The sequence below is a fragment of the Miniopterus natalensis genome, chromosome 13 (genome assembly GCF_054644295.1).
Source record: "Miniopterus natalensis isolate mMinNat1 chromosome 13, mMinNat1.hap1, whole genome shotgun sequence".
Lineage (NCBI taxonomy): Eukaryota > Metazoa > Chordata > Mammalia > Chiroptera > Miniopteridae > Miniopterus > Miniopterus natalensis.
The window spans coordinates 17,190,808-17,201,679 of NC_142093.1; the positions used below are offsets into that span (position 1 = coordinate 17,190,808).

The 10,872-nt window shown below is 35.8% G+C and overlaps 1 protein-coding gene across 1 annotated transcript in view; it reads right to left on the minus strand.

The window, feature by feature from the left end:
• PRKD3 (protein kinase D3) overlaps positions 1 to 10,265 on the minus strand; it is a 51,043-nt gene extending 40,778 nt beyond the window's left edge. The window contains exon 1 of the mRNA XM_016218947.2: positions 9,526 to 10,265. Coding sequence (XP_016074433.1) covers positions 9,526 to 9,813 — 288 coding nt within the window. The 5' untranslated portion in view covers positions 9,814 to 10,265. The remainder of the gene's footprint in view (positions 1 to 9,525) is intronic.
• Positions 10,266 to 10,872: the final 607 nt, after the last annotated feature.

The window sequence follows — 10,872 nt, forward strand, 5'->3', positions numbered from 1 at the left end:
TGGAAGGCAACTGATTGATGTATCTCTCTCACATCTCTCCCCTACCCCGACCCTTCTCTCTCTCTAAACAAATCAATAAAATCGTATCGAGAATTTAAAAAATAATAAAAGTCACAGAACCTATCAACGACATTAAATGAGGATTTACTATATTTAGTTTATTCCCCTAGGGCAGTGGTTCTCAATTGGAGCAATTCTGTCTTCTGCCCACCCCCCTGGAAGATATGTGGCAATGTCTTGAGACACTTTTGGTTATTACAACTTGAGGTCTGGCATCCAAGGTATAGAGACCACAGATGCTGCTAAACAGCCTACAATGTACACTGACAGCCCACAGAACAAAACTGAGCCAAAATGTTGATAGTGCTGAAGTTGAGAAACTGCTGTAGGGAATAAGGGAGTCAAGTGTGTAGAGACACTGGAAAAATGCAGAAGGAAATTGACAACCTTCTGCAAACTAGACATGCCCGTATTTCCTTCCCTAGCCTACCTCAGCCTCAATTAAAAGAAAGAAGAAATGAAAGAAACAGCAAGAGCTATCAGGGTAGAAGCAAAATAGGCCTTTCATTTAGCCTCTTTCCAAATTCCCCCAGGCTTTTCTGGATTTGTTTTCTACAGACTATGCCAATGACTCCTCCTGACTATGCAAAATGAAGTCTTTTCCCAGTCCACATGGGAAATTAATAGAATTTCATCATAAAGTTATCAAATTCCCATTTCTTATAAACTCTCTTTGCTCACTTTAGATTCTTTCTTTGCTTTTGCATTAAAGATGACTTCAAGAATAAAAAACAGATCTTACCTTTTTTTTAAAGATTTTTTAAAAAATTGATTTTGAGAGAGGAAGGAAGAGGCAGAGAGAGAAACATCTATGTGAGAGTGAAACATCTATTGGCTGCCTCTTGCCCTACCCCTACTGGGTACTGAGCCTGCAACTCAGGCATGTGCCCTGAGAATCGAACTGGCAACCTTTCAGTGCACCAGATGACCAACTGAGCCACACTGGCCCACCAAGTTAGCCACACTGGCCAGGGTGTGATCATCTTATCTTTTGATAACCATTTCAGAGAAGTTACTTTTTATGGTATTCACTTACACTTGTTATAAGTAAAAGGTTCCAATACTTACAAATAAAATTCCTTCAAGTAACATGTTGAAAGTTCTCTATGTGAACAGTTTAAAGTTCATGTCATTAAAATTCTGTCAGAAAAATGTTAATGAGGTAGGAAGTTTTCAAGTTTTTAATTCTATGTGGTCAAATACAACTTTTACATGTTAACAAAGTAGCTTCAAAATTTAACATTATCTGAACAAAGAATTGACCACTATACACCTTTTGAAAAAGGAGTATGGGTTTTATTCTTAGAGCAATGGGAAGCCTTCAAGAGTTTTAATGTACATTTAGTTTACTTATAAAAAAATTTCTAACTGAAATATAATGAGTAAGTGCACTAATCTTAATTAGTAGATAGATAATTATACACACACGTGCATGCATACCCATAACTGCCACCCAGGTCAAGATATAGCACCTAGAACTTAGTATTTCACAGGCACTTACTGAAAGAGTTGTTGACTATTGAGCAAGGTTAACTAATTTAACACTAATATACTTCCCAGGAACAAGTGTAATTTTAATCTAACATCATTTTTAGGGACGTACTTAAATAAAAAATAATTTTGATGATTCCGTTTCTAAATACTGACAGAAGGCCTTAGAGTCTAGATGAATCAATGAGAAATTACTCAAGATGGATTCTGAATTTATTCTGAACTTTCATCATTAATCTCCAACCCAAAATTTTCTGGATATGACATACCAGAGGAACACTTCTTTTAACATTTGCTATTTGTCTTAGACACAAACCAGAGCAATCTTTTTTCATTTTCCTTCTTCCTTGTTTTTATTAGTTCTGATTACCTTTAATTCAAACTTTCTATCCTAGCCAAGGTCTTAACCTGAATATCCAGCAGAATTTTAAAAAACCACAAAACATATTTCTACCAGTTTGTGCCTCCAGATTAGTTACAGTTGACTGACACTATTTGCCAAGACAAAAAGGGCTAGGGTGAAGAGTAGGATGTCACCCAGCCTCTACAACCCAGCTGTAGTAGAAAGAATGAGGCAGAAAACAACAACAACCTGGAATGACAATTGGTTTCTGGAAAACAAAAGATGAAGCTGGGGTTTTTGCTCTACTTTGGCGGGAACTGAAAATTATACCCAACCCATGCCTGCAGAGACAATGTATTTGGCCAAAGAACAGACCAAAAACACTCCCAAATAAGGATACATAAGCAAGGAGTCTTCAGGTTTAGTGTCATATAAATGGTCAAAACTAAAAACAAATGTTTTAAATCAGCTAAAAAACAGTCAACTTTAGTTAGAATTATTTAATTTTCAGTAAACACCATTATAGCTTAAAATGAATTGTTGTCTGGCAATTTCCTTTCTCACCCCAATTACACCTACTATGTTCATTCAACAAATTAACACAGTAGCAGCTGCATCATGGTGGTATTTTCTAAGTCTTTTGGCAATATGAAAGCAAGAAGGTGGGGAACTAACATTCACTGAACAGAGTTTTTTTTTTTTAATTGATCTTAGAGCGAAGGAGGAAGGGAGGGAGAGAAAGAGAAGTATCAATGTGAGAGAGAAACACTGGTCAGCTGCCTTCCTCACAAGCCCTTACTGGGGACTGAACCTACAACCTGGGTATGTGCCCTGACCCAGAACTGAACCCACCAACTTTTGGTGTATGGGATAACACTCCAACCAAATGAGCCACCAGGACCAGGGCTGAGCATAGTTATTATGCATCAGGTATTGTGTAAAGCACTTGATATAGGCTATCACATTTAATTTCCTCATAATTCCTGAAACAATCTCAGTTCTCTAATAAAATGAACATGAGCTCTATTTTTTTATAGTTTGTTATATGCTAAGTACTAAAATCACAAGGCAATGTCAGCGTGTTGGAAGAATGCTATACATGCTTTGGTATTTACTAAAATTTTAAGAACACTATAGGACCAATGGTCCTTCCAGATTTAAAGAGATTTAAAACCATGACTATTACTATTTGGGGGCACTAATTATGTGCCAGACACTGTATCAAGAGCTTTTCATTTAATCACCATAATTTTTAAATGGAGGTAGATATTATGATCCTAGAGATCAAGATCAAAAGTCAAGTGACTTGAAGAGTATCTATAATCATAAAACAAGAAAATGGCAGACTCAATATCACCACCTGGGGTCTGTCTCTAATTCGAAAATATTGCTACTTCTTTTTTGGATTATTCCTTTTTTTTAAAAATACACACCAATAACAAAAAAATAGTACAGATTTAAACACTAATGTAATTTTGACATTGGGAATCCATGCATGAATAATCAGGCAGGGCTTTTGGTCTATTCCCTCAATTCTGATTTGCTCATTTGTAATATGACTCTCTGGTATTAACCTCCCAGCAGAGATCTGATCAGCCAGTTTTTGCTTGGCTCAATCCCAGCTCTACCTGCTGCTCAGATCTGTCTGCTTTCTTGGTTCTCCTGATTGCCAATCCCATTACTTTGGCTTTTATCAGTATAAAAAGCACTCCCTTCAGCTTATAAACTCCTAGAAGACAGAGATACTGTTTGTTGTTAAGTTTGTTTTATAAATCAACATGAAAATATAGGAATCTAATGTATATATATAGATTACAATTTCTTGTTTAACTATATCCACATTCATAATGGAAACTGTACTATTCTTAAAACAAACACATCCAGGCCAAACTAGAAATTCTATTTTAAAGCGCTCAAGCTACAATTCCTATCTAGAAGATATTCATATTCACTAACTCAGTAAGATCCTACAGTAGTACTAACAGAAGTTTTCAATTTCTCCAAACTTCAGAAATTCTATTTCTGTATCAGTTAATCTAGGGATTTCAGCATAACTGACATTTTGGGCCAGGTAATTTTTTGTTGTAGGGCTCCCCTGTGCATTGTAGCAGCATCCCTGCCCTCTTCCCACTGGATGCCAGTAGCACTCACTCCCTCTCCCCTCAGCAGTGACAACCAAAAACATCTGACATTGCCAAATTTTCCCTGGGGGTCAAAATAACCCCAGTAGAGAGCCACTGGTTTAATTTAATCTCATACATTAAAATTAGATACTGGGGCTATAGTATTTGCCAATAAAATAGTCCGAAGTTCTAATCTACATTTTTACAAGGAAAAAGAAAAAAGTTCACTGATGTCCTTAGAGAGTGAACACAGTGGCACCTCGGTTTTCGAACATCTCTACTGGAGAACATTTTGGTTTACGAATGCTGTAAACCAGGAAGAGTAAATGTTTCAGTTTTCGAACACGCCTCGGAAGTCGAACATGCCACACGTCTTCTGCTGAGGGCAAGATCCTGAGGCCTAGCTGTTGGCTGTTGATCCCTCAGTTTTCAAACGTTTCAGAACTCGAACAGTCTTCTGGAACGGATAACATTAGAAAACCGAGGTACCACTGTGACTCGCAAAATTTCAGTCTTCTAGAAGAACCTGGCGTTTTGCAGAACTATAGAAAGAGCTCTACAAACTAAATACAGGTGTCCCCCCCTTTTCTAAAGTTCAAATAAAGCCACTTCACTTTTATGAAAGACCTACACTAGTACCTGTTTTCACTAACTGAAAGGTATCCAGAGAGGATTTTCGCTTTTATGAAAAAGGGTGAAAAGTGAAAATAGCACTCAGTGGTTGTTTTGTAGCAAACTGTTAAAGAGGCAGAGCTGCGAGTGGTACCAAGCTCCTTCTACACTCAGCATTGCTGCATCAAGCCACCATAGCTTTGACCTGTGTCTGGGCTATATCTAGATTTATTTTGTGCATTCATTAGCAAGATGGTCGTAAGGTATCGGAAAAGCCTAAGAAGGCTCTTAAGGGTGTTGTTATTCTTAGCATGCAGCTGGACATAATTAAGCATTTCAATTGTGGTAAATGAAATACAGACATTGTGCATCCACTGAATTTTGGGTCTGGAATGTTCAAAATTTTTTCTATATAAAAATTAATGGTAAATGCTTCTTTGTTTACATCATTTTGGCTATGAGGTTTCATAGGAACACTCTGCTTTCAGACAGTGGGGAAACCTGTATCTGACAATCTAAACTACTAGTGGGAGCAGGTTGGGGACAACTAAAGTGCCGATGCAGGATGGAAAACAGTACTAGTGCTTATCTGCTCATTTCTTTGCAGCCCTGACAACTATAAATTATTTCATCAATGAAAGTAATTACCCCCATCGACTATTTGAAGTATGACATAAAAATAGGTAGAATGTGTCCTTTAACAAATTTTTTTTTTTTTTAAATATATCTTTATTGATTTCAGAGAGAGGAAAGGAAAGGGAGAGAGAGATAGAAACATCAATGATGAGAGAGTCATTGATCAAGCCCACAACCTGGGCATGTGCCCTGACCGTGAATCGAACCCCGATCGCCTGGATCCCAGGTCGATGCTCAACCGCTGAGCCACGCCCGGCCGGGCCCTTTAACAAATTTTTATCTAGTATAAGGGAGAGAAAGATAAGACAGCACCAATCTCAATGTAACATAAATGTTGGAAGTGTTTCAAATCTTCAAAAAAAGGAAGCTAAATTTTAGGCTTATGCTAACAACAACAACAACAACAAAAGAAACTCCAACTACTCCACCCTTAGGATGTGTCATAAAATTGGACTGAATTCAAAGAGTGACCACTTTCGGTCATGTCCAAGTTTTAAGCAAAGCTCAACTATAAATAATATGTTGGTTTCAAATATACAACTACCATATGATCCAGAAATTCCATTTCTGGGTATATATATCCAGAAGGAAAAGAAATCACTATCTCAAATAAATATCGGCACCCCCATGTTCATCGTGACATTATTTACAATAGCCAAGACATGGAAACAACCTAAATATACATTAATGAATGAACAAAAAAAAATGTATAGTATGTATGTGCATAAACAATAGAATATTATTCAGCCATAAAAGAGAAGGAAATCCTGCCATTTGGGACAACATGGATGGATCTTACGGGCATCATGATAAGTGAAATAAATCAGCAGAGAAAGACAAATATATGACCTCACTTATACGTGGAATGTAAAAAAACCCAAACTCATAGAAACAGAACAGGCTAGTAGTTACCAGAGGGGGAGGGTAGCGGGTAGGGGAAATATGTGAAGGTGGTCAAACTTCCAGTTATAAGATAATTATGTTCTGGCAATGTCATGTACAGAACAGTAACTACAGTAACACTGGAAAGCAAAAATGTAAAATAGATGGAATCTACATTTGGCATTACGACTAGTAGATTACAAATACATTTTAAAATATCTAAAATATTGTTAAAATAAAATTACAGTTCAGATAGCCCTCCTCTCCTAATTTAAAAGTAGGGTTGCACTCTGGGCTTACACCATTAACTTTTATAGGTTCTCCAAACTAAGAGATCTTTTCATTACTTTTCTGTCTTGTTAGTTCCTCTACGGAAAGAGAGTTGGGAAAGATCCTCTTAACAGGCAATGATTCCATTTTAAGAGTCTCAGCAGAACACTAGGGCCCCAATGTATATCCTTGTGCCAAATCTTTAAGTGAAAGAACACTTCGACTGTCTTAAAAATTTCTAGCACACAGAAACAGGATATCAAGTTTTACCAATGATTCTTTCCCAATATCCTTCAAATATATCATCACTTTCCAACTGCCTCAGTTCAGGTCTTCATTACAAAGGCCTCTTATCTGATCTCCCAACTTTATCTCATACTTAGTTGTCATATTTCAGTTTTTCAAAACACAGATTTGGTCATATCACTTTGCTGCACATGGACCTTAGTTAAATCTCCACTCTTAGAAGAATCAAGTGCAAAACTTTTCATTGAGGAAGACAGTGTGGTGAGGCAAAAAAAGTACACAGGTTTCTGAATTAAAACAAACTGTGTTTGAATTCTGACTTTTAGCAAGCAATTTAAATGTCTCTGAAATTCAGTTTCCTACTTTGTTTATTTAACAGAGACTGTATCATCTACACACTTTCAACTCAGTGTGGGTTCTTCCCTTGGATAAAGAGCATCAATGTAACCTGACAGCATGACAGAAATGCAAACTCACCTCAGACCTACTGGTTCAAAATCTACATTTTTGTAGAATTCCAAAATGACTGGCATATACATTAAAGTTTAAGGTGCACCACAAATTATTTTGAGGATTAAATGTTACCAATCATATCTTTCCTGTTTCTCCTTTCCATTTCTTTGCTTATCCTGATTTTTTTTGTTAAGAATGTATTCTTTCTTCACCTCCCAGATTACTGAAATCATGCTCATTTTAAAAGTATCAGATTAAATGCTACTTTCTGTGTGAAAACTTTCACATCCTTTATCAACCCAAGAGCACTTTCTATTTTAACTTCACTTTCTACTTTTCATGTTTTATATACTGGTGAATATTTCCCTCACTAGACCATAACCTTTTTGAGGAAAGGGACAATGCCTGGGTAATCTTCCTATTACCTAAAATTTAACCAGTGCCCTATCTTTAGGAGGTTCAGATAAATGTATTTAATGACTACAAACAGAACCAAGAAAAGCTGATGTGCCCATGAGAGTCCTGGGAATTAACCTGGAGCTGTACTCATGTAGTTAATGAAAGTGGCTGGCCAGTGAGCAAGTGTCCAAGACCACAGAAAAGTACTTCTGACATGTTTTTTCCATCCTCCAGATGAGTCAGGAATCCATGAAACCTCTCTATAAAACCCCAGAATCTGAGCTGGTTCTCTTAGATTCCTTTCCCGTTAATACTTGGAGCAGGTCATCCCATGAAAGTCCTTTCTCCTTTACCTGTCTCTAGCAGTGAAGACCCAAATCAGATTAACTGAGAATTCCACGGCTGGAATTACACACTAGAAATCATCCCAACTCAATCATTTTACAGATCTGGAAACTGTGATCAAGGGAAGTGAAATCACTTGTCCAAAGCTATACAGTAAATAAATAATAGGGCTGACCTAGTTTTAAGCTCAAAATTCTTTTGCACTTAAACAAGTTAGTATTCTAGTACATGTCAAAAAGAATGTATAATATGTTTATGTCATATGTATGCTATATACTTTTGGCGAAATACATCCCCATATCACTATAATACTGGTTCAAATTCAGTTCACTATGATATTCATTTTATGCTAGCTATACCTGTAACCAATCATTCTATTTTAATATATATAAAGTCTACCCTGAATTAACTTCTTTGAGCTATATCCTGTTTATTTCCTTGGTATCACTCTAATTTTTCATGGATTATGATTTTTAATCTAGTTTCCCAAGAATTTAACCCATATGACCTACTTCTCACATCTATATTAATGATGAAGTAAACATTAATTCTAACATAATCCTGTAGAAAATCAGTATACCTCTATATAAATATAAGAGGTAAATGAAATTCCCAAAGATTTAAAACTGAATAATACAGACTCTACCAAAACATTGGTTATGAGTTTCTGAGAACTCAAATAAAAAGAAAATATTTAGGTTAAAAATCTTACCTTTAAAGTAAAAATTACAACCTAGCTGCAAAAATATTTATGAACAACCTCTGTAACATTTAATGAAAGGGAAATTAAAAGCAAAGATACTTAAAGACAGCAGATGGTTTTACAGATCTATAAAATATATGGGCTATACTGAAATAGAAAAGTCACTGTTAAAACACAGGAAGCATAGGGCATTTTCAAAAACTACATAACATTTTTTGGACTGTTAATTACTTCTACATCAGAAGATAATGACAAACCATATAAAGCATAAGGAACTGAAACAAAAACAGTAAGATAAGGAGCCTGAATCCAAATATATTAACCTTACTGATACGATTTTTAAAACATAAAGTTTAATTTGTGTGGGGAAAACATTAAAACATATGCTTGGTCCATTAAAAATAAAATGTAAACAATTCATACTACCCATATTATGTATAGTTTTATAAAATAGAGAACATACCAGCCAGCCATGGCATGCTATAGGGTAGGGGGTGGGTGGGTGAGAAACAAAACCACCCTCAATTTTCAAATTTTCATGTATTCTGTCACATATTCAAACTCGTTTACTTGGTTTTTGAGAGAGAAATATGATCCACTCATATTAAATGGCAGTTTAGATGCAATCCTTTTGTTAAGCCACCTTGATACCTTGTGCTCTCTACCTATTGCTTTCTCTGAAATCAAATGAGATTTCTTAAATTCCCTTTATGTTGATTTTCCTGCTCTTGAAAGGACAACTGCGTATTTTAAAGTTGGGATGCAGGTTCCAGTTGTTAGACTCTGAAATTTCAAACTTTATAGACTCTTGGTCTATTAGGACTCTTCCAACAATGCTCAGAATTAAGATATAAACAATTCACCCACGTGTGTTAACACATTATCACATATATAATTCATAGAAAAGCATTAGAAACAGTATTAATTAGAAAAACTATTGACATAAATAGCATGCACAGTACCTTTTGATAAACAATGGAGCACACAAGATCCTTGACAGCAGATAAAGATAGTTCCTGAGCTTCAATGGTAACACTCTCCCGTGTAAGGCCAATTTGCAGTAGAAATGAAATTGTATGCACTGAGCCTCTGGAGTTAGTGAGTGATGGTGTACTGAAGCTTCCATTAGAGAGTCGGGCAGACAGGCCTGTCTTCGGACTTGAACATGAAGATGGAGTTGGAAGCACAGCAGGAAGAGTTGCAGGTAACACAGACTTCTGGGCTGATGGAGGGGAATTGTTTGCAGACATCTGCCTTTCTTTAATCTTTTAAAACAGTTGTCAATTCTTTTTCAATGGCTATGAAGAGGCTTTTAGAATCTCAGCAGAAAAAAAATGACTGTACTTTTAGATTTAGCTGAAAACTTCTTTATTTCCTCGTTTAAGCTACTCATACTGATGACTGCAAGTTCTACAACTGTGAATTGAATGCAGAAAAGGTCGCTATTTCCCTTAATATCAGTCCCATCAAAAAAGTCCTGGCTTTAGGACCACAACCAGGGATTTGGAAAGGATTTAACATCACTGAATTATCCTCATCAGAAAAGAGTTGACATTGCTTACTTTCTAACCATCTTCATCTATTTTCTTTAAGGTTACTCTTGTCTCTCTCTTTAAATTTCAGAAAATGCATACTGAATAAAAGTTGTTTTTCTGTCAAGATGAAATCCTCCCGGTTTAAAAATACACACACACACACACACACACACACACACACACACACACACACACACACACACTGTGTTTAGGATTAATCTATTCAGTACTTATCCTTTGGTTCACTGATTTGATGGGATACTTTCTCAAAAGTCCACACCTTAAATCACCTTCTCAAATGTCCTCGTTTTCATTTTTAGGGGGGGTAAATATTTCCATTATGAAGTACAAAGCTTTTTAAAATAGTACAGGCATATTCCATTTGATGAATGGGTCCATAGAGAAAACTTGATTCTTTCTGAGATGTAGTCAGTCTGGAAGAAATTTTTTAAAAAACTTTTAATATTTTATACTCATTCAACATTTTAAAAAGGCAAAAATCCTTATAATTTTTAAAATAAGTTTTGGTTGTATGTTTATAATTCACCAATAAATCCTGATGGGTAGCCTTTTTTGTTGTTCTAGTTATTAGAGCCATTTTTTTTTCCGTACATGTAACTTCAGGGAGAACCTCCTACTCAAAAATATTAATAAAATATATACCACCCAGCCATACAAAAGATATATAATACAGGCAAATTGGGAGTATTATTTTTATATTAAAAGTCTAATTCTGCCAAAAACATAATCCCTGACTTGCTTTCAGAAGTCTAA